The sequence below is a fragment of the Tenebrio molitor genome, chromosome 5 (genome assembly GCF_963966145.1).
Source record: "Tenebrio molitor chromosome 5, icTenMoli1.1, whole genome shotgun sequence".
Lineage (NCBI taxonomy): Eukaryota > Metazoa > Arthropoda > Insecta > Coleoptera > Tenebrionidae > Tenebrio > Tenebrio molitor.
In genome coordinates this window covers 6,023,579-6,049,630 of record NC_091050.1, presented here as the reverse complement: position 1 = coordinate 6,049,630, position 26,052 = coordinate 6,023,579, and the positions used below count along the sequence as shown (strand labels likewise).

General features: G+C 34.8%; 4 protein-coding genes and 1 long non-coding RNA gene across 5 annotated transcripts in view; 3 read left to right on the top strand and 2 right to left on the bottom strand.

Moving 5' to 3' along the window:
* Positions 1-3,624: 3,624 nt before the first annotated feature.
* On the bottom strand, positions 3,625-4,821 carry LOC138130666 (luciferin sulfotransferase-like). Its single transcript, XM_069047272.1, has 4 exons — positions 4,529-4,821; positions 4,309-4,480; positions 4,140-4,260; positions 3,625-4,089 (listed from the first exon to the last, which is right to left on the bottom strand). The coding sequence occupies exons 1-4, from the start codon at positions 4,819-4,821 to the stop codon at positions 3,695-3,697; spliced, it is 981 nt and encodes a 326-aa protein (XP_068903373.1). The 3' UTR covers positions 3,625-3,694.
* Positions 4,822-4,996: 175 nt separating this feature from the next.
* LOC138130668 (uncharacterized) lies at positions 4,997-8,770 on the top strand. The gene is made up of 3 exons (XR_011159619.1): positions 4,997-5,449; positions 5,501-5,721; positions 5,775-8,770. It is a non-coding gene; the product is annotated as an uncharacterized lncRNA (long non-coding RNA).
* Positions 7,403-8,724, bottom strand: LOC138130667 (luciferin sulfotransferase-like). The gene is made up of 4 exons (XM_069047273.1): positions 8,432-8,724; positions 8,215-8,383; positions 8,046-8,166; positions 7,403-7,995 (listed from the first exon to the last, which is right to left on the bottom strand). The coding sequence occupies exons 1-4, from the start codon at positions 8,722-8,724 to the stop codon at positions 7,601-7,603; spliced, it is 978 nt and encodes a 325-aa protein (XP_068903374.1). The 3' UTR covers positions 7,403-7,600.
* A 2,713-nt stretch (positions 8,771-11,483) lies between the features above and the next one.
* Positions 11,484-13,717, top strand: LOC138131416 (luciferin sulfotransferase-like). Its single transcript, XM_069048404.1, has 5 exons — positions 11,484-11,803; positions 12,301-12,639; positions 12,700-12,874; positions 12,928-13,048; positions 13,102-13,717. The coding sequence occupies exons 2-5, from the start codon at positions 12,347-12,349 to the stop codon at positions 13,494-13,496; spliced, it is 984 nt and encodes a 327-aa protein (XP_068904505.1). The 5' UTR covers positions 11,484-11,803; positions 12,301-12,346; the 3' UTR covers positions 13,497-13,717.
* A 1,762-nt stretch (positions 13,718-15,479) lies between these two features.
* The window catches only part of Mid1, a 56,115-nt gene continuing 45,542 nt past the window's right edge, over positions 15,480-26,052 (top strand). The window contains exon 1 of the mRNA XM_069047438.1: positions 15,480-16,348. Within this exon, the coding sequence (XP_068903539.1) occupies positions 15,845-16,348 (504 nt within the window). The 5' untranslated portion in view covers positions 15,480-15,844. The remainder of the gene's footprint in view (positions 16,349-26,052) is intronic.

Sequence of the window (26,052 nt, the reverse complement as noted above, 5' to 3'; positions counted from 1 at the left end):
GCTTGTCTAGCCACGCTGAATACGAGTTGATAAGTAAAAGTCATTTACTTATCAACTCGTATTCAGCATGAGTAGACAAGCAAAAATTAGTTAAAATTATTCAGAATATTTTTTCACTGTAGACCAGTGTTATTGGATAGCCGCTCTGAATTTTGAAATAATTTGTCATATTTTAAGGCCTCACATAAATTTTATTAGCACAGTAGCAGAGCCTATAAGCCTATTATTAAAGGTTATATAACTTAATTGTTGTTATTACTGTTCTTTGATAAAGTTCTTTTATTCATGAAAAAAGTTAAATATTTTTTCATAAATAAAATTACAATATAACAATTATTAATTTAATGTTGCTAATAAAGTCCACAAAGATATTTGGTTCAACATCTACAAGGAAGATAATTATTCATCACTGACTTACACTTAATTTTTAAATGTGGACAGTATTTTTAATTTTTTATTAACATTTTATTTTTTTACTATCAATACATAAATATAACTATAAAAAATCTCTTCCAGTGGGGTAGTCTCGGGTAGGGCACCACGAATGCTGGCTGCGTTTCCTCGTTGGATAGCCAAAGAAATACGTTGGCGAAGGAAATATTTCGCCTTCAAATCACCGCTTTCAGCTATTAATTTTGAACCGACGTTATCAATAAAGGAACAAGATGAAGTTAGCAGATTTTAAAGATTTATATTTATTGTGTTTTTTAACACATGCAATTTCTGCTGCGGCTCCAGAACACATTGATGTATGGTTTAAGTATGATGACGCTAGGGTATCAACACAAGTAACGTCCCATATAAGACGTTGACCCTTTGACCACGGAATAAGGGTTGCTCCGTCTGGTCTCTTGCCATCATCACGAGATAAACCATTGGGTTCAAGGGTGCAATGAAAATGAGCGGATGATAAGGCTCGTTGAATAATAGAATTAAGTTCATTGTGTCTTGGAATTCTTCCCAAGCTTTTAACGCAGCTAAGACCGTGAAAACCAGTTTCGTTTGGCATAGAACAACGACTACAAATATGGTTTTCAAAAAGACGGCAACCCAGTCTAAGGCCAACAGAAGTTTGAAAATCTTGCTTGTCTAAACAAGTACCGATGTTCTTAGATGGAAATGCATGTAACCAAGCACCTGATTCACGTTGTTGGATCGCTTTAAAACGTGCTTTGTCAAAATCTGAGTCAAATTGAAGTTCACTCTCAATGATTCTTTTTATATTTATCAAATCCCAGGATTTCTGAGTTTTTAAACTAGCTGGAGTTTCGTTATTTACTGATAGCCACTTATTCAAAGCTTCCTCATAATAGTGTACTTGAATCTTAATATCCATAAAGGGGAGTAAAGAAGACATAAGATCTTGAACACCATGAGAAGAACTAAGGAAAGCCGGAAGACAAATATCAGAAATTCTACGAATACCCAATCCACCAAAAGAAATAGGGAGAGTTGCTTGTAACCATTGTTTGGTATTTAGACCAATGTTTAAAATAGATTCAAGACTTTCTTTGAGTAAAGAGTCCATATCTTCTAGTAAAGAAGAGAATTTCCAAAGAGCACAAGTACGCAGAAAATATGACATTTTTGGAATGAAAAGGCAATTTTTTAAAAGAAAATAAGCCACATGTGGATTAATTTGTTCGAGTCGAGAAATAAGAAGATTCAATTTATGTTGTTTGATTTTGAAATGATGAACATGAGCTTCTTCAAAAATTGGAGCTCCTAATAATTGAAGGTCATCTTTTGAAGTTATACGAATACCTGGACATATTTTTTCGAATTTACTAACAATACTTGAGTCGATACGTTGAGAACAAAAGAAAATTTCACATTTGCTTGTATTCACCTTAAGACCAATTTCAGCAGCCATTTTAATGATAGTATGAAAATCGTTTAATACAGTTTCGGGCGAATCTGAAAGAGTGGCATCATCTAGATACCAAATGTTTAGTTTCGAAAGTAAATTATTGACCAAAGGTTGAACTGTAATACTAAAAGACATTGGACCACAAGGATCACCTTGCTGAACACCAACCTCTGATGATATTGTTTTATTACCAAAAAAAAAGCAAAGAAGGGAACCGATAACTTTGGTATAGAAACGGATATATAAGAGGAAAATTATTTTTAATTGGGATAAGCATACTATCTCTCTCGATAGAATTAAATGCATTTTCAAAATCGATTTTAAGTAAAATGTTATCTCTATTTTCAGGAATGTTGATAAATGTACGAACTGAATGTATTGCTGCTTCGCAGCCTCTTTTTGTAGCAACACCAAGTTGGTGAGGAGCTAAGTATGATTGAATTTGATTGCTCTGGTTAACACAAACTATGCGAGCAACTAGTCTTCTCAAAGCACAACCAATAGCTATAGGTCTGATACCTCCATCTTTCTTTGATAATGCACAAAGAGATGCACCATAAAAGATTGGCTGAATTTCTTCAGGAATCTTAGCAGCGAGGATAAAATTGCAAAGGCTAGTTAATGAAGTCAAAGCTCTTTTACCAGCTTCTCCAGCGGAGAAGGAAATCATGTCCTTTAAGAACTGTGGTCGCATTCCGTCGATTCCAGGTGCTGAGCCGTTTTGAAACGAATTGATGCCTTTTAAAACTTCTGACTCGTTTAAAGACAGATTATGATTATTATTTTCAGGAGGATCAGGATACGACAGATGACGGGAAGGTTTTGGGTGTTTCTTTTTCAAAGCTTGAAATACAGTATCATCAAATGAGGCCAATGAATCTTCAGAGCTTAATAGTTTGATTGCTCCTTTGATGTCAAAATCGTTGACTTTTGCTTCGATCCTTGTTGATAATGATTTAGAAATATTTTTTTTTCTTGATTTTGAATTTGTTGAAGGTGGGTTATTAAAATTTGAAATGTTAAGCTTGATTTTAGAGGTTTAGTTTTTGGTATTAGATTCGTTGATATTAAATGCTTTGTAAGAAAAAAGAAGCAAATTTTCCCATGCAACAGCTGAGTTCGTTTTGACGCAATAATTGATGACAGAAGACAGTTTATCAGCTGAGGAATATCTTGCTCCCTTCGGAATTCTTCTTATAGTATGAATTTTTTGTTTATACGCCATTAATTTTTCACTAATAGAATTTGTTGGTGCGAATCCATTATTACTAACGTCATTTATTTGCTCTTGATGGAATTTTTCAATATGTGTCTTGAGTCGTTTCTGATCTTTAAAGAGGTGTTTAGGTGAAAATGGGCAAGCTATTTTACCATCAAAGTCTTGAATTGAAGAAGATATTTGTGATTTTTTGATGATTTGACCAGATTTTACATCTGTATCCGTATTTTTAGGATCTTCATAACTATCTTCATCACTATCATCTGCAGCATATCTATAAATTGGTCTGAAGTATCTACCAAGAAGTCTGTTAAATCCAGGAAGACCGCTTGAAGTTGAAGGTGCTACTGGATTAGCAGACGGCGAGGACTCAACTTGAGGATGGCACTTGCTGTTATGAATTTTCAAACCTTTGTGATTCTTTAGCTTCTTGTTACAGTTTATACAAACTGAACTGTTATTCCCTTGTAGCGAAAAAAGGTTTTCGGAGGAAATACATGTTTGAGATTGTGACAGTGACATTAGTATTCAATAATTTTTAACATGATTTATCTATTTTTATTTTATTATTTACTACTACTCGAGGACCGAAAACTTCAATTAATTCAATCCTCAAAAATATTTAATCCAGTTCCTTGGAATCGCTTTCGCATCCAATAATCGAACTGAGAAGTGAGATCAGGGGACATTACAGATTTGTATCCTCCCACTTTTCCGACTCTTATAAATGGTGAAATTATTTTGCCTCCCGCATTTTTCATATCTTGCATAAGGCTTTCTTTGTTAACAGCTGGATTCTTTTTCATAGATTCAAATGAAACATGTTGTTGCAGTTTAAGACTATCTTCGTTGGATAAGGTTTTTCCCAAAAGTTTTGCTACCTTTTGCAAAACTCCAGCCAAGTCTTTTTTCATTTCTTCGTATGTCAAAAACAAAATATTTGGTTTATCTTTTACATCCCAGAATGACAAAACATGTTTGTGGAATGGTCCGTAACTAACTAGAAAAATAAATGTTTAATGTTTACTTGACCGTTCTAAATTAAATTACTTTTATTGAAAAGAAATAACTTGCAAAACTCGTCAAACGTTCCTGTGTATCCTTCGTAGTTGGTACCTTGATGGTAATAGGAAACACAAGTATCCATTGGGTTTCTTGTTGTATAAATAATCTAAAAAAGAAAAAGAGAATCACAGAACCTCATTCAAAAATATCTTACTTTAGGTTTCTTTGTGCCGTTTCGAATTTGTTGCGGCAAAAGTGAAAAAGGCAAATGCGATTTGATTGTCCTTGGGTGGTTTAAACTTCGACAATAACCGATCGAATCTAAGATGTAAGGATCATAATATGCAAAATCCGTCCCAGATTTTTTTTCAAACAACATGGAGATTCTGAAAAACCTCTTAAGAAAAAGAAGGTTTACATTAAGAAAACCTTACTCCAACATCCTGACTCTTTTATAACACTCTACTTTCGCTCCCGCATAATCCAAATCGTGAGAAATTAACCAAGCAATTTCAGACATCCAGGTGGTTCCAGTTTTAGGGAAACCACATATCCATACGTCCGAATCGTAAATTTCAAATGCATCAATTTCTTTTTTTAACTCCAAGTAACGCTCTGCCAAGAGAAAATCATTTACATTAACATAAGCACGCCTGAAATTACACGTGAAAGTCTTTCGTAAGAGCTGATCGAGTTCAGCTTCGGATGGAACAGTTACACCACTCATTTTTACGTGGACACACTGAAAGCTAAATATTTTTTAGGTAGAAATATTTATTTACTTTGTCCATAACGCGATAAGAATATATAGTTATTTTATCAACTTGGCGCAATGAAATAAATATTCATATACAACTTTTTAAGCAGTGGCGGCTCGTCAGGGTAGGCAAGGTAGGCGCCGCCTACTCTGACTTTTTCCAAACGTATAGATTTATTCAAGTTAAAATTAATTTAAATATCAAACTATATTTATAATGTAAAAAGTCAGTTTCAGTTTGTCTAATAATTAAACTTATTTATCAATTAATGGCTGTTACTCGCTCGGATGAATCACGCCACTCGCCTGCGGATCATGACAAAATCATCCTCACAAGTAATAGCCATCATTATTCTGTCATTTGTATAAATCTTTGATAATAATCGTTAAAAGTGTTGTCATTGTTTAGGTCGCTTTAAATGTAAGTAAACTGCGATCTAATGAAATGTGCATATCCTTTTTGTCCGGAGAAAAATGGAATTGTAAAAATCTTCAAATCAGAATTCTGTTTTAGGAAGCTTAAATGCAGATACCAAGAAAAAAATGGCATCACGTCGTTGTGGTAGACCGAAAAATATTCCAGAATTTGCAAGGAAAGGTGTTTTTTTGAATGTTTAATAGTAACCAAATTTAAACGTTATACTTTCAGTCGATAAATGGCAAAAATTAGCTGTAACGTATAAAATTCAAAATTGGAGTCAACCCTTTACTGAACAATTGATCAACTAATTTTTCCAGGACTCAATACAAGTTTGGACGAAAAATGTTAATCTACAGATAACTGAATCCAGATCTAACAGTGGTGACATTAACATTTATTTTACCGAACAAGACGGACCTTCAAATATTTTGGGTTATGTTTTTTTTACTGTAAGTTCTACTTCGATGTGCATTAATTAACTTAATTTGAAAATTATTTGTAGGAAAATGGAGATATATTTTTTGACATCGCCGAAGATTGGACTGTCACAGGTTCTATTGCAGCCGATCGAACTTATTTTCGTTGGGTTCCAGCCCATGAGTTGGGACATGCTTTAGGTCTACCACATTCAGAAAACACGCGGTCAATTATGTTTCCTTATTACTCATCGATAGTTATGTAAGAAACCATCACATTATGACATCAACAATCTAAAAGCTTTGTATGGCGAGGCATCGTTATAATACAATATTTTGTAAAGGAGATTCGATAGACGCATTATTAAATATCGACGACAATATTGTTATTAAGGGCGACCAATATTGGACAGTGACAGACGCACAATTACAGTAATTACACTCTGGTCCTTTTTCGTTCGCTTTGCTTCGTCTACAAATACCTAACAATATCAATGCCGCCTTTTTTGTACATAATGTTGTTTATTTTCTTTGGGACGACGTGTTTTACAAATACAAGCTTAAAAATAAGAGACTTTCGAAAAAGCTCATCTCCGTAGGTTTTGACAAACTACCATCGAACATTGACGCTGCATTTTTCAAGACCAAAAGTAAAACCATATACATATTTCTTCAAAGGTTGTCTTGTCTCTCTTGAACAACTTTTCAAATACGTCTCGACAAATGTGTGCTACTCTGTTGAATGCAGAATCAATTATAATTTTTGTAGGAAACAATTGCTACATGTTCGATATCACCGGATCTGTTGGAAAACAGTTGATGGTGAAAGACAAAAAATATCAAGTGATTGGCACGGGCTTCCTGATGACCTAGAAGCTGCAACATTACTGAAAGAAAACAGAGCTTTGTTTATAAAAAGCTCCAGGTGCTATATAACTTATGTAGTTTCTAAAACAGTTTTAGATAATCAAGATTGCACTTCTATGTTTTATAACTGTTGAACGTTATTTGAATACTTGTAAAATATGATTTAATCGTTTTGTTTTGTTGTATGCATTTTATTAATAAAAAATTCCACAAAAATAAGATTTATGTTCAACTGTATTATAGTTAGGTAAGTACTCGATTATTTTATTACTTACTGCAATTTAGACGCTGTAAGGACTATTTAATAGTGATAAAGTAAAAAGTCAATAATTAGTATCAAAATAAACGCCAAAATAAATTTCATCATTTTATTCAAATCAGAAAACTGACATTTTACAATTATAGTTTAGTTATATTTTATTTTCTATTTAATTATATTTATTTTTATTTATTATTGTAGTTATATTTATTGCTTGTTTAAATTATTGGGTAGCCGCTCTAAATTTTGAAATAATTTGTCATATTTTAGGCCTCACATAATTTTTATTAACAGAGTAGCAGAGCCTATAAGTCTATTTAAAGGTTATATAAGTTTTACATGTTAGCTAAAAACTTTATTTAGGTAACTAGAGTTTAGTTTTCGAGGGTAATGCATTATGCGTCCATATGAATACAGAAAAACGAGTTTATTCGTTTATTTACATTAACATTAACTATGTTTATTTATGCGTTATATTATACGTTTTAGACTTAAACATATAATTGTTGTTATTGCTGTTCTTTCATAAAGTTCCTTTGGCCATGAAAAAAGTTAAATATTTTTTGATAAATAAAATTACAATATAACAATAATTATAATTTAATGTTGCTAATAAAGTCTACAAAGATATTTGGTTCAATATCTACAAGGAAGATAATAATTATTTATCACTGACTTACACTTAATTTTTAAATGTAAACAGTATTTTTCATTTTCTATTCACATAATTTATTTATTTTTATTTTATTATTTACTACTACTCGAGGACCGAAAACTTCAATTAATTCAATCCTCAAAAATATTCAATCCAGTTCCTTCGAATCGCTTTCGCATCCAATAATCGAACTGAGAAGTGAGATCAGGGGACATTACAGATTTGTATCCTCCCACTTTTCCGACTCTTATAAATGGTGAAATTAATTTGCCTCCCGCATTTTTCACTTCTTGCATAATGCTTTCTTTGTTAACAGCTGGATTCTTTTTCATAGATTCAAATGAAACATGTTGTTGCAGTTTAAGACTATCTTCGTTTGATAAGGTTTTTCCCAAAAGTTTTGCTACCTTTTGCAAAACTCCAGCCAAGTCTTTTTTCATTTCTTCGTATGTCAAAAACAAAATATTTGGTTTATCTTTTACATCCCAGAATGACATAACATGTTTGTGGAATGGTCCGTAACTAACTAGAAAAATAAATGTTTAATGTTTACTTGACCGTTCTAAATTAAATTACTTTTATTGAAAAGAAATAACTTGCAAAACTCGTCAAACGTTCCTGTGTATCCTTCGTAGTTCGTACATTGGTGGTAATAGGAAACACAAGTATCCATTGGGTTTCTTGTTGTATAAATAATCTAAAAAAGAAAAAGAGAATCACAGAACCTCATCCAAAAATATCTTACTTTAGGTTTCTTTGTGCCGTTTCGAATTTGTTGCGGCAAAAGTGAAAAAGGCAAATGCGATTTGATTGTCCTTGGGTGGTTTAAACTTCGACAATAACCGATTGAATCTAAGGTGTAAGGATCATTTGCAAACACCGTCCCAGAATTTTTTTCAAACAACATGGAGAATCTGAAAAACCTCTTAAGAAAAAGAAGGATTATATTAAGAAAACTTTACTCCAACATCCTGATTCTTTTATAATCCTCTACTTTCGCTCCCTCATAATCCAAATCGTGAGAAATTAACCAAGAAATTTCAGACATCCAGGTGGTTCCAGTTTTAGGGAAACCACATATCCATACGTCCGAATCATAAATTTCAAATGCATCAATTTCTTTTTTTAACTCCAAGTAACGCTCTGCCAAGAGAAAATCATTTACATTAACATAATCACGCCTGAAATTACACGTGAAAGTCTTTCGTAAAAGCTGATCGAGTTCAGCTTCGGATGGTACAGTTACACCACTCATTCTTACGTCGACACACACTTTAATGTATTATCTACTGAAAGCTAAATATTGTTAGGTAGAAATATTTATTTACTTTGTCCATAACGAGATAAGAAAATATAGTTATTTTATCAGCTTGGCGGAATGAAATAAATGAATACTCGTATATATAAGATTTATTGCAATTGGTAAGCTAATCAATCACTAGTTTTAAAAAGTTTATTTATAAATAAACTGTTATAAATAGGCTAAAATATAAATGAGAGATTTTGTTGTTTCGTTTCTTTATGAAAAAGTTAATCTCTGGACTTTATATCGTGCTATCAACAATAATTTAGATCAAAGAAGGCATTGAGATTTTGGACGTATGTCTACAGATGTCTACAGATGCATGGAAGTATTTTTGGTTGCGTATCTGTTTTAATTTAAATTTGGAAATTTTTCCCTCGGCAACAGCGCTGTATGTCCATTGTCCTTTGTTGAAAACAGCATTACGAAACTAAGATTCAATGATGAATATTTTACGTTATGAAGTAAAAACCATTTTTGCGTTAAAATTTGATTACTAGTGCCAGTTCTTTGACGTTGATTAGCTGAGTTGGAAAAGATACGAAAAATCGGTAATTGTTCACTTTAACTACTTCTGGAATTTTCGCGTTTTTTCTGGCTAGACAGCCTCAGGACGTCCTCCTACATAGTTTCCCACCAGTCAAACCTTGTGCAAATGAAAATTTTCCTTACCCTTTAGTTATACTAAGACTTGGCGCGACCTTGACGCGACCTTGAAACACAACAAGAGAGAAAAAAAAGGCATTTGCACAAGGTTTGAATGGTGGGACACGATCTAGGAGGACGCCCTGAGGCTGTCTAGCCAGAAAAAACGCAAAAATTCCAGAAGTAGTTAAAGTGAACAATTACCGAAAAATCTGACATTGTCAAAGTCATTCCCCCCTTTTTCTATATAATTGTTGATCGCACCGTACTTGTTTGCGTAATGAGGAACAAAGAAATCTATGTATTTTTCCTTAACATTAATTTCATAATTAAATCTTATAATAAGACATAAGTAACTGATAACCAGATCATAATACTTAAGTTTCTGTTACAATAATGAAGCAAAATATATTTCAGGGAAAATCTAACGTTTTTTAAAATAACTGTCCACCGATAAGAAATTTTTTCAAATAGAAAACCGAATGAAATCTATCACCGACTGACGTTTCCGATGTGGAGGCTTCAAACATCATGATTGTTGAAGGCCGTGAAGAACAATTACAACGAAATAAAACGTCAAGGTTGAGAGCAAAATAAAAAAATCAGATAACAATACAAACAAGACTAAACTTAACGTTAGTGAAGAAAACCCATACTGATAAGAGGTACCGGGTAAGGAGTCGTTTTCTGTGAGCGACTGAATTATGAGCACCTATGGCTTTATCTGGGACGATGTCGACCCTCTTCAATACGAGAGCTACTGTAAGCTCATTCTAACAACAATTGACCTGAACATAATTTTGACGTCATCGATTTTAAATGTTTAATGTTTAATAGTTTATTCACGCCAAGAAAGCAATTACAAGAAAACACACATGGAGCATTAGCAAGAACAAAAAGTGGGAACAAGATGCATCACTTGCATAGAAGTCTCCTACAGTCACTCTTGAACTTATTTGTCGAGACTCCACAGAAGTCTAACTCGTTACAGTAAAGGTTGGCCAGGCGAAGGGCACTATTCAAGGGTGAATTGTAGGAGTAATTGTGTTTATGGCAGTAAACATGAAACAAATTCGGGTGTCTGAGGTTACATAAAGGAACATTAAAGCCGATACGAAGCAGAGCATCAGAAGAATCAACATTATAGTTAATTATTTTATGTAGAAAACACAGCTTGTGACAATCCCTTCTGGTTTTAAGTGAGGGCAAAGACATGTAAGCGGCTACAGAGTGCAAATCATCAAAATTGATATTTTGAGTTCTCAGCTTATATTTCAAATACTTCAAGAAATTGTTCTGTACCGACTCGATACGTGAAATGTGAGTACCGTAAAAAGGTGACCAGATAACACAATTGTATTCTAATGTTGAGCGGACCAAGGAATTATATAATATTATAATCGCTCTGGTGTTCTTAAAATCCACTGTCCATCTTTTTAAACATCCCAGCATTTTTCTTCCCCTAGAGATCAAGAAGTCGTAATGTTAAGGACATAATACGTTTTTTACATTTGCACCAACTACGACGAAGACCTGCTTAAAGCGCTGTAGTGCAAAACAGTTCCGATTTTTTCCAATGAAAAAGATGTTATTCATTTGAAACGTCTGAACTGAATATTTAAAGAAACCGTTATAACGCAAAGTATGAGAAGAAATATAACATTTGACATCTGTTGCTATTTAAAATGTTTAAGTTACACTCATTTGCGCCATCACTGAGGCCAAAAAGTGCAAGTTTTGGTAAAAGATGAGCATTTAGAATTATACATTAATTTGGCGATGATTTTTGCCAGATGTCAATGACAAATTAACAGTTATTTGCGTTACAGGCCATTGAACTTTTTTTGCTATGAATGTGGCGCCGCACACTAGTTGCGTGCCGCGATCAAACCGACCCCTAAAATCGTATACTAGTTGCGTCCGGGTTGACCATTTTTCTATCTGCGGATTAAAATAAATGAATCTCCATTTTGCCCACTCCTCCTACCTCCTACAATGTTGGTAGGGTGATTGGTTTAAATTTTATGAGTTAAATTATTTTTGCCATCTCAGGATAATTTTGATATAGTTTTTGATTTACCTTTAGAAGGTTCAAATCATTTTATTTAAAATGCACCCCGAATAATGGAAAATGTTCTCCAAACTTTGGTTAAATACGTTAATTTTAGTTTATCACCTGAAATGTAGTTATCATAAATAATAAAAATGGAAGATTAATGTTAGTGATAATCTACTAATGGTAAATTATGTTTGAATAGTTTAATCTTGAACTCAAGCATAAATAATAATGACTTATTAATAATGACAACTTCAAAGTGGGTATATAAAATAGTAGGTATTACCAGCGTGTTTCACTTTCTTAATGGTGCTCTACAGTCCTGAACAGGTTAGCTTTATTATTTTATAATTAGTGCTAGTACTGATAATCAATTTGTTGCCTATCATTAACTAGCCAAACATAATTTTATTACTTGTTTTATTTAAATGAACATGATTCTTTATTTAATTTTACTTTCCATTTGTTAATTTGTATCTTATATTATATATTTATTTTCTAACGTATTAGGTAAATAAAAAAATTTGCACCTACAAATGATGTGGATAGATGATGAAACAAATTCTTATTGTTTTCTACATTGACAGTTATAATTTAGTCTCATCAATCATTAGATACATTTATCTTTACACATTTTTAAAACAGGTATTAAGCACTTGGTAAGATGTATTTTTCTTGAGGGTTTTCATATTTTTTATTACTAAATTTTATTTTGTTTTATATATTTTTGTTTTATTTTTCCGTTGTTTCTTTTTAATAGGTCAGCATGCTTGCTTAATATCAGTTTTTTCTTAAATTTGAAATTCTTATCAGAGATCATTTTACAGAGAACAGTAGATTTCGATTTGAAGTCCTTGACCCCACCAAAGAAAAATGGATATCAACACCATTCCAACGGATAATGAATTAAATCAACTTTTAAAGAAAACTTTTACATCCAGTTTTAGACGTGATTATATTACTGTACAGGATTTCACATTACCGGAACATTACAGAGCGCTAGAAAAAGATATCCGAGAATTTGAAGTTTTCGATACTGACGTGTGGATCTGCGGATTTCCAAAAACTGGAACTACATGGATGTCCGAAATTGCTTGGTTAATTGCCCATGATTTTGACTATGATGGAGCTAAAGAAGAGGATTATAAAAGATTTAGGATGTTGGAGTATAAACTTTGTGTTTGCTTTCCTGGATAATCACTTTTACAGCAAATGTTTTATTTTAGATTAAGTGTTTTGTTCAACAGTGGAAGAGAAGTCCCATTTAGCAGCAAACTTTTACCTTTCATTGCTGATTCAATTAATTACAGTAAGAATCAAGAACATCCTAGAACGATTAAATCACATCTACCTTTTCCGCTTTTACCAGAACAAATTCGAAATGGCTTAAAAAAACCCAAAGTGAGTTTCTTTTTATATGTAACATAATAATTCCAAATGTTTACATTTTTTAGATTATTTATACAACAAGAAATCCCATGGATACATGTATTTCCTATTATCACCAGTGTGTAAATTATGAAGGATACTCTGGCACGTTTGATGAGTTTTGTAAATTGTTTTTATTTGATAAAAGTAATATTATAGTTTTCATACATATTAAAAACATAACAATTGTGGGTTTGCAGTTAACTATGGCCCATTTTATAAACATGTTTTGTCATTCTGGAAAGTACGAGATAAATCAAATATTCTTTTTTTGACATATGAAGAAATGAAAAAGGATTTACCTGATGTTATACAAAAAGTAGCGAGTTTACTGGGAAAATCTATATCAAAGGAAGATAGTCTGCAACTTCAACAGCACGTGTCTTTTGAATCTATGAAAAGCAATCCAGCTGTAAACAAGACAAATGTTATTAAAGACATTGTGAAAGGTGGCGGACAAGTTATATCACCATTCATAAGAGATGGCAAAGTCGGAGGATACAAGAGTACAATGTCTCCAGAAATTATCTCTCAGTTTCAGCACCAAATGAAAAAAAAGTTTGAAGAGACAGGTTTAAATTTGTTGAATATTTAATGTAATAGACGTACAAAATACGTTAAAAATATAAAAGTTACATTATAATAAAGGCAAGTAATGTTTATAACAATATTTTGTACTATAATTAACAAAATGGTTTTTATCGATGGTAATTTTTGGTAATTACTTACTAATTCAAAAGTCTTAAAACGAATATGAAAATACAATAAAAATATCTTACATGACGCAACAATTAAAAGTTGATTACATATTCTGATGTAACTGGATCAGCATTTTTTCTTTATTAAATTAAATTTCAAAAAATCAAATAAACCTTACAGTTCCTTACTTATGGAAGTAAAATATAGTATTAGAAACTGCACCAGTTACTAAAAAGAAATTCGATTTATATTTAATAATAAGTAGAACTCATGGCACAACTTAGAGTCATCATAAAGTGAATACTTTACGTCAAATGACTACTAAAAAAGGAACATAGCTGCATAATGTTTTAATTATAAAAAGTCAGGGATAATGCTGAAATAGAGCTTTGATTTATTGGCATAGTACAAAAAGACGTCATGGGTGAATCCATGCCAACCAAACAGACTGATTCTAAAACCTGGCATTCACATCAAGAAATATTGATTTGTGTCTGTTGAGATGTGAAACACAAATCCTTATTGTCTTGAAAATCAAAAATAAGAAGTAGTACTTATGAAATAATTAAGATTACAGGTTTTCTGTTTATTTTGTGTCTTTGTGAATTTTCTGTGTCCACCATTTTTGAGAAAGAGTCTAAATGAGAATCTATAAAATGTATTTTTAGAAACATATAGCACCTCATTTTTAACTTTATACTTTTATTCTTATCCAAAACCTTTATCAAAAGCAGAGTTATCGTTGAAAGTGTAGAGGTTTTGTTATGGGCAAGTCTTATCTGTATAGGACAGATTTCATTGCATTGCAAATGACGAATCTGAATATTTCATTTGGGTTTAGATTTATAGATAGTCTTTCTTATAATTCCTGTATCGGACAGATCCCATTGCAAATGACAAATTAATCATATTTTATAGGAAAAATAATCATAGTTGTGTCACCTATTTGCTTTCTATAGGAACATAAATGACATTTGGAACGAATCATTTATCGACTCCATGAAGTGTATGATCCAACTTATACATATGACAAGTATTAGGCTCTTAATCTTCATCTTAGTAACATCAGTTACGTAAAATGATGTTCTAAACAGAGTATGATAAACAAACAAAAAAGAGATAAAGGACGTCTATGGAAAATAAAACCTGAGGCGAAGCTTCAATGGCAATTGACAAGTGACAGTTTATCAAATTATTTTGCACATTTTCAGAAATTCTGTTTTCCGTAGTTACCTTTATCTCTTTTTTACACCGTTTGCAAAAAATACTTCACTAATAAGAATAGAAAAACAAACATATAACATAAAAAATCCAGTTCACAACAGGCAGTGTTTTGTTGACATTGGACTTTACTGTTGAATCTAATAAAACCATCGTTCCCATTAACTTCGTTTGTCTACAAGCATCTATTTGGCCTCGAAACAACCCTGAATGTGTATCTTTTTTCGTACTTATCTATTGTTTCTATTATTCATGACTTTTATGTTTCCTCTCTTTCACAAACGGTTTTTCGTTACTGCCTCAGTCGTGTAGAAACAAACTTTGTACAAATGGTTTTGGAAATGAACTTAGATTTTTGTATAAATAGGCAAGAAATAAATTGGTATCCTCAATAAACGTTGAAAGTTGAAATGCGAGTGATCAGCGAGTGATTTTCTAACACCATTCATAATGTGACGTTGTCATGAATGATGCAATTTGGTGGATGCGCCGGGATACGAACCAAACTAAACTGGTAGGTTGTTCGTCCTTCGTCTAAGGTGCGTCGCGACGTCAGCCTGTAAGCGTTCGGTTTTCGACGTGGTATCGTCGATTGATCGGGGGCGGGCGGCCTATGTCGATCGATGTAGGGGACGCATGCGCAGAAGAGCGCCGCCGCCGCCGTGTCAGTGTCGAGCGAGAGACGGCCGGCACAGCTCGCGCCCGGGCGGGGAGGACTGTGAGCAACTAACCTTCTCAAGATGGCGGCACACCGTGACCTCGGAGTCGAGTACGAACGCGTCTAGTGTGTGTCCACCAGAGTGCAGTGATGTGATGTGGTCCGGGCCCTCCGACGAGCATGCAGCATGAGCGAGGGCTGCGGGGGGCCCGCGTCCAGGTGGCCTAGCGGGCCCCGGCGCACGGCCCCCGGGGGGTGCAGTCGGAGCCGCGAGGGGAGGCACTCCGGCCGCCCGCAGCGATGCTCCCGGCGCCCGTAGCTGCCGCCGACGACCGAGCCGCCGCCACCGCGCCCTGCCCCGCAGAATGCCCCGGGCCCCGTCGGGCCTGTCTCTGCTCCTGATGGCCGGCCTGGCGTTCGCCGCCACCCCGCCGCTCGAGGTCGTCACCAGCTGGCTTTCGACGAGCGACCTGCAGTGGGCCGTCTGCTCGCCGGCCCAGACCGGAACCGGAACGGACCCTGGGCCCCTCTGTCCGCCGCCCTGCCCCGCCAACAGTACTAAGAATACTCAGTGCCTTTATTACTTGCAAGAATCGCACAAAGAGGAGGTGTGCGGCCCCGACTTGGGCCCCGAGCGCAGGCGTGACGTGCTGCACGGACTCCGGATGCGCCACTGCTGCGAGCACGCGGTCGACCAGGCCCTGCCCGAAGCCGCCTTCCAGGACGGCCCGGCATGCCGACACCTGCTGGACGCTCTCATCATGACCGACGAACTGGCCGGCCGCATCGCGTGCGGACATTCACAGGTCCTCACCAGATACGACTGCGGCCAGACCTACTCCATCGCGCACCGCTGCCATCACTGCAAGGTATTAAATAAATCGTCGTTCATCACCACCACGACGACGACGACCACTACGTCGACGACGTCTGTGTTTATAACCTTCTCGTCTTACAACTTTTCCCCGTACACGGATCGCGCTGCTGCGTAATATCCTGCGATTCGACGTCCACGCTCGCGCACCACTCCGAATTTGAGCGCCACGGGTACACTCTCACGGCGACGACTGCCAAAGCCTCTGGTCAGGCTGCATCTTTAATAAATCCTTATCATCCAAGTTGAAACTGCTTTCGGTTAACTTAAATATGTATGCACGCTGCCGATCTAAAAATGAAAAAAAAAGAATTAATGATTAAATCAGTCAAATAACCAATGGAAACAAAGCATTGTATTTCTGTAGTAGCCACGTGACTTTATATTTTTAAAAGATATTAGCCAGAAAATAAACATATTTAGCTACATACATATTGGGTGATTCAAAATGATTGTGGCCAAGTATGGCAACTATGTACGAAAATGTATGTGGCAACTGTGTGAATGGGGTAGAGTTGACATTTGTATGACATTTCATAAGCGTGCATTTGATTTTTTCAATTCCATTACACATTGATTTGACAACTTACAAAATTGCGCGACTATGAACTGTCAAGGAAATGTCAACTCTACCCTACCCACACAGTTGCCACATAAACTTTCGTACATAGTTGCCATACTTGGCCACAATCATTTTGAATCACCCAATACATACATACATGCATACCATAAGTATTAATTAATTACTGTGATGGAATATATTACATAATCCTTAATTTATTATGAGAGAGGGAAAATTTCTATATGATTACCAAAGATAATAGTCAGTTCGTAGATTGACTCATATGAGTATAATTAACAAAAGAGAAGGGAAAGTGTCATGTACATCTGTTAATACCATATAGAGTTTTAATTAAAAGATATTTTTACTGACATTCTACTTTTTAAATTTCCTAGTTATGATGTTTCGTCATAAATGACAGTTTACCTTATTTTATCAAATACTTTTTTCTTATTATTAAAAGTATGAAGATGCCAAATTTATAAAAAACGTAAAAAAAAGTCAAAATTAAAAAATAAAACTGAATTTTTAGTCGATTGTGAACGTACCACTCATGTAAGAACACAAACAACGGTAAGATTTAAACAGCTGTTTCATGATTCGTAATCCGTAGTCCGTTCACAATTTTCTTCAAGGCCAATTTTGACTGGAATTCTAAATGAACACCCGATAGCTTATACCACGCGTCACTCACGGTCGTGGCAGTATGTCATTTTTCCACGGGTTGCGACCAAAGGTAAAATTGTACTTGCAAATCATCACACAAGCTATAAAGTTGCTGTAATACAGCACAATATTCAAAGATCATAATAATTTTGAAATGTCATAATTCATATATGTATTTTTTTTCAATAAAAAAGGAAATGAATTCTGATAGTGAAAACGATGAACTGTGTACCTCATAGAAAAACTATCATAATCACTAGCGCGTAATGGCTATTACTCTACTAATCTCTGTAGTTACCGCATGTGAATTTTATCGATTACGTTATGAAAATTCTAGAATGTAATATTAAAAAGGAGCGATTTGATTTTAAATTTATCGTTCGATCCATTGAATTTGTTATTAGAGTTGGCGCTGGAACTGTCAACGCATGTCTAGTTTTGAACTATCGCGACAAACGTCACATTTAATGACAATTGTAAAATAGAAAATGGCGAATTAAGGATTCGAGGGGTTAAGAGGAAAATTACAATGGTAATGTTTATTTTATTAAACAATGTTACAGCAGATGCTGAAAGTGTTCACCATTTTGTTCTAAGCACAAACGAGCCCTTCGTTTAACTCCACTGATAGCATTTTGTAACATTAATTTATACACAAATAAGTGTATCGATTCAAAAAGACCTACGGTTTCAATTCCAGCGCCAACTTTAATAACAAATTCAATGGAACGCTCGATATATTTATGTGTAGGTATGTTGCAGTTTCTTTAGAATAAATAATTAAATTATCGCTTTCTAAAGAAATTGTAAATGTCATTATGAATGGCATACTATGAGTGCCATTTGATTAATCACCTATCAATCCAAATCAAATCAAACATCAGTATGCACCATGGGTTTTTACGTACAAATAAAGCAAGTAGTGTTATTTATCTTCAATATCTATAGTGTAACGAAATCATGACTCCTATGTGTCCGTTATTACGTGGCGTCTAGTGAAGGAGTAAAAGCGCATCCTCAGAAGCTCCACGACCACTTAATTAAAATAGAGCGAAGCTACGGGTGAGCAAGGTAAACAGTTCGTTATGAGGCCTTAATTTTCTGTTCCCACAAGGTCTCAGCACGATGATTACTCGTTTACAGTCAAAAAGTCGAATGAGCAGAATCCATCATGAAAAATTTGAGTTATAAAACAGTTTTTTTTTCACAAAAATGAAACTAAAAAGGTTAATAAATAAAAAAATCACTCCAACAACAACAGACTTTACTTTCCTCGTGTTTATGCCGTATTCTCTTTTTTCTATTTTAGTCATTATTTTTTTCTTTCTTCTTCTGAACTTTTCCTTATTGTGTTTTCGTTTTTTCTTTAATGAACGTATATTATTATAAACACGGGATATGGCATCGAGGCCGGATTTATTTATCACTATGGATATTTCTATCAAGTAACGGTAATTTCTGTGAAACCACAATTTTTTAAACCTTATTATTTACTTTGCTATACACCCACATCAGAGTTTGTTCATACGACATTATGAATTGCTGACAGAACTGAAATCAAGTAATAATGCACTATTATTATTATTATTATCTGCGTTACATTCCTCTGTATTACTGATCATAGGCATGGCTCCTGCTTCAGTTGTTGTACCTAACAATTATAACTGCACAATGCATCTAATGCACTTTAATACAGTTTTCATTTAACATATTCATTCTGTTTCTAACTGTTATTTAACGTACGTATCATCTTCATACTTCAGACACGTTAATTGTCAAAACGAGTCACGGTTTTCTTCATTTTAGACGAGAAAGTAATATTTCTTCCAAAGACAACTTAAAAGCTACAGACAAAATGGTCCCCGAAATCTATTCTCATTAACAGTAGGTATAATGCGGTAGCACATATTAATTTTCCTTTCTGTCACCGATATTCGGGTTGACGGAGATGACGAGCAGTCGCTAATATTAATTTAGCTCCATTAGCGTGTAATTAGGGAACGTCCTTAACGTTTAGCGTCTTCTTCCCTAAGCGTCGTATTAATTCGTTAATTTGCAGCCGCTTCCAATCCACACCAAAAAAGTACATATTTTCGAACACCTAACAATCTGCATTAGAAAAACTGCAACAAAGAGAAATCGTGATATTGTCAAGAATGTTGTTGTTAACGACAACAGTTCTTTTAGACGACAATAATGGGGTGGGCACGGGATTCTGTTCAATCGTTGCGATTGATCAGTAGATCGTTGTTGCATAAAGTAGTGATTTTGTAAAATATTATTATGTGTGATATGAAATTTTTATTAGATTGTGAGTGGTGTACAGAGAAATATTCTTTTTGAGTTTGTAGGTGACAAATAATATGGAGTAAAATCAACCGAAAATGTCTATATTAGTTTAAATACGATATCTAAGTAATCAAATGAGGTTCGATCATCAATGTTATTTTTCAGAATAGGAGGAAGCAGTGCGGAGTAGAAATGTTTGTATAAAAAATGTTCTTTTCTCGGAGCGATTTAAATCCAATTTTCCTGCTTTAAATATGACGAGGCGGTAACTCGAGCCCATTAGCTGAGCAAATTACAGATGCGAATTCAATAATAACGGCCAGTTTAAGGGGTGTGCATGGTATCTGAAAGCTATTTTGCTCATTTTCATTGCACAAATAACGCTATATAACCGAAGGTGGGTGTGAGGAGACATGCGGAGCTGACAACTGGCGATGACACTAACGCGCGTTGACAACATATAACTTTGCACCCTCTCTCACCCCAGACTCCACCAGAGCTTTCCTCGTTAAAATCGAGGCGCAGTAACACGACCTAAAATTTTTAACGCTCTGGAAACTATTCTTGCGTCGGCTCTTTGTTATTTTATGTCAGCAGGTGAGTCCGTTCACGTGGCGGGGCCTCCACGTGCTTGCATCACGTGTCGGACACGGAACGCCTTTGTTGGCAACAAATGCCGTTGCAATTATTTTTAAAATGCAACGGGGACAGCCGTCAACTCGCTCCATCGGCAGGAACGGGGAGAGAAAATGGAATTTTAACGATATGGAGGACCACCACTTGTAAAAAGTGTTTTCAGCAATTGCCTATAATGACTTTTGTGAAATATTCATTGTTCGGTCGCCCTTTAACCTGTGCTAAACGGGAGACAATTGTGGAACACTGAATTTCGTACACAATTCAGTTTGAAATGAAAATTTCCCTTCCCGACCGGTGTTGTAATTAGAGAATTGTGACATTTTCCCTGAAATGAATATACACAAAAGCTTTGTTGTTCGTAATTCACACTTTGGCCCCTCTTCGCTCACCTGAAAGCTCTATTGTCTCTATGTTTCATTCCCATTCCCGATAAATAGAAACGAGCAGCTTAATTGCAGGATATGAATAAAAGTTTGATTTGATTAGTGATTTTCGATTTCCGATAACGGAAACTGGAATTACAAACAAAGCGACCCACAAACACAATACCAAATCGCCCACATTAAACGTATCCTATATGTTAGAACTGATTCCTGAGAACTTGGTCTACTTTTTGATTAAAATGTTATCACATAGTGTAGAAATAATAGACGCGACGAGCAGATGCCACAAATTACTTTTTGCATGTTTTCAGCAACTTTCAAACTCTAATATTTCATGTGAAAATAAAAAGTTCACTGTTGTAAAATATTGCTACGACTTTAAAAATAGCCGTGATCGAACCACGCGTTCAATAAGTGATGATGTCCCAATACAAATAATAAAATAACGGAAGAACAGGATGTGGCTGCGTGTAAACGCACTATTTACGCATTCACTGCGGCTGAGACTATGATATTCCGGGGCTTAGCTGAATCCACTTAACTAATCTAGATTTCCATTTGAAACCGAGCAGAGTCTGTGATGTGGGAAACCATGAAATATTTAAGTCCGTTTTGTCTGCTTTGTCGAGCAAATGTCGGATATTTCACGAGTTGCGGTGAGGTATTATTATTTAACTTTACTATTCGGTTCAACTAATATTTAATTGTAAAAAAATTTCTAATAAAAATAAATTCTTTGCATTTGTGTATTATTTTAAAATTTCGGCTGTAAAACTGCTTCTTTAAAAATGTAAAGAGTACGAAAGTTAATTATGAATTTTGTTGCTCTTCTTGCTCCTGCATTTTTCACTCTTTACCCACGCACGTTCTCTCAACGTAACCACAATCCTCCCTTTTTGGGGATTAAATTAACGTGGTTCCTAAATCCGCCCGCATCAAGCTAAAAATCAATTTGGAAGGTGTTAATGAACTTATGTCAAGTGTTGCGAAAAGTTACATAATTTATACATAGGATTTTTAAAATTTAAACACAAGTAAATGTTTCGATCAATTTAATAAGTTCATTTTTGGTTTTTATATTTATTTAAAACACGGTAGGTACGAGTATATATGCTGTAGTCAAATTGCAGAATCAGAATCAGAATCAAAATCAGGCTTTTTTAAAAAATTCTACCGTTTTGGAAAACAGCGTCTCTTTAAATAATAATAACATAGCCAATATTGTTCAATTATTTCGTCAAATTACATATTTAAAGGTTTAGCCTTTGAAACCTTAGACCCTTGGTGCAAAGAAGCCATCGATTTCGATAATGTCATCGGAAACCGACTTATTGCGGAATCAGGCGATTCAAAATTAAAGAAATTCCTTTTCGAGAGGATTTCCCTTGCCGTTCAACGTGGAAACGCTGCAAGCATTCGGGGCACTTTTCTAGATTCCGCATTATTATCGGAAATTTTTGTGTTGTAAAACTAAAATGTTATGTACTTATCTTATTATAAAATTTTACAATATTTTGCCAGTAACATAATATCGTGTGTTCCACAAAAAACTCACAAAAACTCAAATGAACTACTTCCAGTGATCCTAAAATCGACATGACCAGTCTATCTATCTCTATAGTCATGGCTTACTGCGAGTGAGTTTTTATTGGAACACACGATATATAATATACATAATTATCAGGACTTATATTTCACCCTTCATCATCATTGTTCATACACAACAAGAAGTCACTGAAATTGCCTATCACTAAAATAACTTCTGCACACGTTTCAAGGTGCTAATTTTGGTGTTATTGATGTCCGATGTCTTAAATTAGAAACTGTATAAATCAGGAATTTTTGTTCTGGTTCTGTTACTGACCTGGAATCGTCTTCGACGTCAATAAATAACTCTATTCACTACGGGTTTGTTAGTTCTAACATTTCCGGAGACGCGCTTGTTACAATTTAAGGATGCTAATAAACGAAGTGAATTGAAAAATGTTAAAAATAGTTATATGAAAAATTCAAGTTACTAAAGCAATTACTCTTCGATCAATAATTTTATTCGATGCAAATTTCAAAAGTTTACAAAACAACTTTCAGTGTTTAACAAAAATGAAGTGGTTGCTAGCTAAAAGACATAAAATCTTTACAGGATATTATTTGATCAAATGACACGTACCTACTACTCTAGTATCTTTAACATATTGGTTCGAACAAGGAAAATATCTGTACGATAGTTGATAGTAACGAGCGGAATCAAAAAGATTACAGGAGCATCTTGGAATAAACAACAATTGCACTTATTCGAGAGCGTCATTTTCACGTAATTTTATTTGATGAGAAGGTATCCAGTTTCAAAATCTGTGGAAGATATTTGAGCCAAATTAATGTTTTCCAATCTGGGTTGAATTTAAATTTCTCATTAATGGTCATTAACCTTCTACTAAAATCCATTTTATCTCACCGCACTATCAAGAAATCATCCTCTTAATTTCTCGTCTCTTCTAACACGTTAATCGTTGGTGGAATCTCTGTAACCTACGTCCTAATCACGGGCGAGTTTTGGCGCAGAACCTAGCTCAACGATGTCGTGGTAATAATTTAAGTACAGGTACTAAATGTTCATCTTCTCAAACAATTTGTAGTGATTTATGTCGATAGTTCCCTGTTTCCCGCCTCATAAAATCGATTAGGGGGATGTGGTAAATGATCGCTAAATTTTTTAGCTCAAGGTAACAATTTATAAGTAATCATGACAAGGAATGTAAAAAATCACATTCCTTTCTTACTATGAAAACAAGACAAGGTCTGAAAAATTTAATATTTTTGTAAAATACTCTATGGTCAAGGACTATTCGATTAACCTCTCGCGCTAAAGGTTAACAGATATTCACATAAATTGTAATGACAGCAGAACTGATAATTTTGTACACTTTAACACGCTGCATTTATATTTGATGATAAACGTGTAAATTACGCACTAACAACTGCTGTATGATGTTTCAAAATTTATTTTTACATCTGCCAAAATTTAAAAGAAATCTAACCAGATTAACGTCATGTCATGTTTCACCAAAAAAGCCATATTAATTTTTTTTCTACTCCCATGTTTAAATTGCTTTTTATCGCATATGTTTCCATGACGCTAAGTGATCTTTTAAATACACCTTGAAAAGCTGTGACTTTGTGCGCTTTAGTCACGAAGTGAAGTTAGCAACGGGCTCTTTAGTCACGGGCTCCAGCTATTTTAATCGCAAAAATCATGTGACACTCAAAATCAAGTTAGTTGTCACTTGTCAATTGACGTTTATCAGTTTGCAGTGTTTTGGCTTTGATGTAATTATTTTTAGTAGATATTTGTTAGCAAATATATTTTTTTAAATTTTGTAAATACGATTTTGTTTTACACAATTTGTATGATAGAAATGATGTAAAAAGCAATTTTGAAATTCGAAACCTGGCAATTGTGTGGCCGAGAAACAAGGACAAAAGGTCTTAAGCTAGCGACAGACAATACGGAACCTCGATCAAAGAGTGCCTCAATAATGCAGTTAAACTAAAGCGACTTCTTCAATCGCTCCGAACCAATGATGCACTTCTTTGCACCGAATCTCTCTCCTCGTACTGTCGAATAAACCGAACGGCCTCGCGCGTGTGACGAGGGGTGGGATCGATATCAGGTGTGGAACACATCCTCCTGCACCTGCCCTTACATATCAGGGCTCCCCCGATATGAGTTTCTGATCTCTCGGCTCGGACACAGGCAAGAAACGACACGGCATCGGAATTGCTGTTCCAACGGATTTTCCAGTGAAATGAAACTCTGACATGAGGGGGACGTTATTTTTTAGAAACAAGAGATACCTTCTTTAAGAGAACTATGGCGAAACTTGCTGCTAATTAAAATGGCCGCCGTTCTTATCTCCTGAGGTATTGATCTAGTCGAACGGGGTCGTAGACATACACTTCAAAAATAAATGACGGCGGACAGTCATTGTAATTTGAAACGTTTCGTGCTCTTTGTAGCACCAGCCACGAAGATTTCCAGCGGATGTATTGATTCGGTTCTACTACAGTCCAAGATCATTAGCAGATATTAAAACTTTTACTATATCCAACCAATGTTGTTCGTTTTCTGATTTTCACAACACTGTAAGAATATCTGACGTTCAATTAACATCTGAAGTAAATGAAATTAGTATCAAAAGAAGTTGTTGCTTTTTCTAATTGTCGCTTCTGTTTGGCTTTGTGTTGCAGTCGAGCATTCCAACTTGTCGGACAAAAACATCAAAATAAGATTATTATTTATGTCTTTTTGAAACATGTCTTTCATCACATTTTCCTTTCGTCCCTTCAAGTCATTTTTCTTCACCCTAAAAACTGTCTTTGCTCCTGACGTCAATTCGAGCCTCCTTCTCTGCCTCACATCTTGCTTTCTCACAGAAATACTCGCAAAGATTGTTTTGCAAAACTAACACAACTTATTGAATTTGGTTCTTTGCTGCAATGTAATTATAAGTTATTTGTTTAGTTTTCCCCTTGTTGTCGATATGATTTCAACGGAATTCATAATTAGGTTAAAAGTTGGGGCGTGGAAATCCAACGGTATAAATTTAGTCATTAAACTTTACAACAGGTAAAAGTAAAACAAGGATAGAACAAACTATTCCTCGACAACAATAAAATTAGGTTAAACCTATTCGCAAAACTGGGGAAGCATGCATCTTACCTTTGAATTCAATTTAGTAATTTAACAGAAATTTGCACCGTTCTGGTAATAGCTTTGCGTCTAACGTCATCACCAACCATTTCAAAAATTGCACTGTAAGGAATTACCATTTTGTACAGCATCCATTTCATGACAATAACAAAAATATAAAAGACGTTGAAAATTAAAAAAAAAAGAATTGCAAAGCATACGATTTAGTATTTTTATGGTGGTTAATAATAATAGGAGGAAAAAACTTGCTTTATCTGTGAAAAACAGTAATTTATGCTTTGTCAAACTAATAAAGATATCGACCAACTCAGTGTCATCGGTCAGGTGGTGTCTGAATTGTTTGCACGTCTCCCAAACAAGCAAAAGGAGTTCCGGATGCATGTACATGCGTTAAGTTCCAATTTTGAAGCCTCATAGAGAAAACGACACAAGTATTGATCTCGAAAGAGGAA

Excerpts from the sequence above, each read along its gene's own strand:
- LOC138130666 (XM_069047272.1), bottom strand. The coding sequence starts at position 4,821 with ATGAGTGGTGTAACTGTTCCATCCGAAGCTGAACTCGATCAGCTCTTA. Across the intron at positions 4,481-4,528 it reads AAAAGAGTCAGGATGTTGGA|AATCTCCATGTTGTTTGAAA; the intron begins GTAAGGTTTTCT and ends GAGGTTTTTCAG. Across the intron at positions 4,090-4,139 it reads GTTATTTCTTTTCAATAAAA|TTAGTTACGGACCATTCCAC; the intron begins GTAATTTAATTT and ends TTATTTTTCTAG.
- LOC138130667 (XM_069047273.1), bottom strand. The coding sequence starts at position 8,724 with ATGAGTGGTGTAACTGTACCATCCGAAGCTGAACTCGATCAGCTTTTA. Across the intron at positions 8,384-8,431 it reads AAAAGAATCAGGATGTTGGA|ATTCTCCATGTTGTTTGAAA; the intron begins GTAAAGTTTTCT and ends GAGGTTTTTCAG. Across the intron at positions 7,996-8,045 it reads GTTATTTCTTTTCAATAAAA|TTAGTTACGGACCATTCCAC; the intron begins GTAATTTAATTT and ends TTATTTTTCTAG.
- LOC138131416 (XM_069048404.1), top strand. The coding sequence starts at position 12,347 with ATGGATATCAACACCATTCCAACGGATAATGAATTAAATCAACTTTTA. Across the intron at positions 12,875-12,927 it reads ATGGCTTAAAAAAACCCAAA|ATTATTTATACAACAAGAAA; the intron begins GTGAGTTTCTTT and ends TACATTTTTTAG. Across the intron at positions 13,049-13,101 it reads ATTGTTTTTATTTGATAAAA|TTAACTATGGCCCATTTTAT; the intron begins GTAATATTATAG and ends GTGGGTTTGCAG.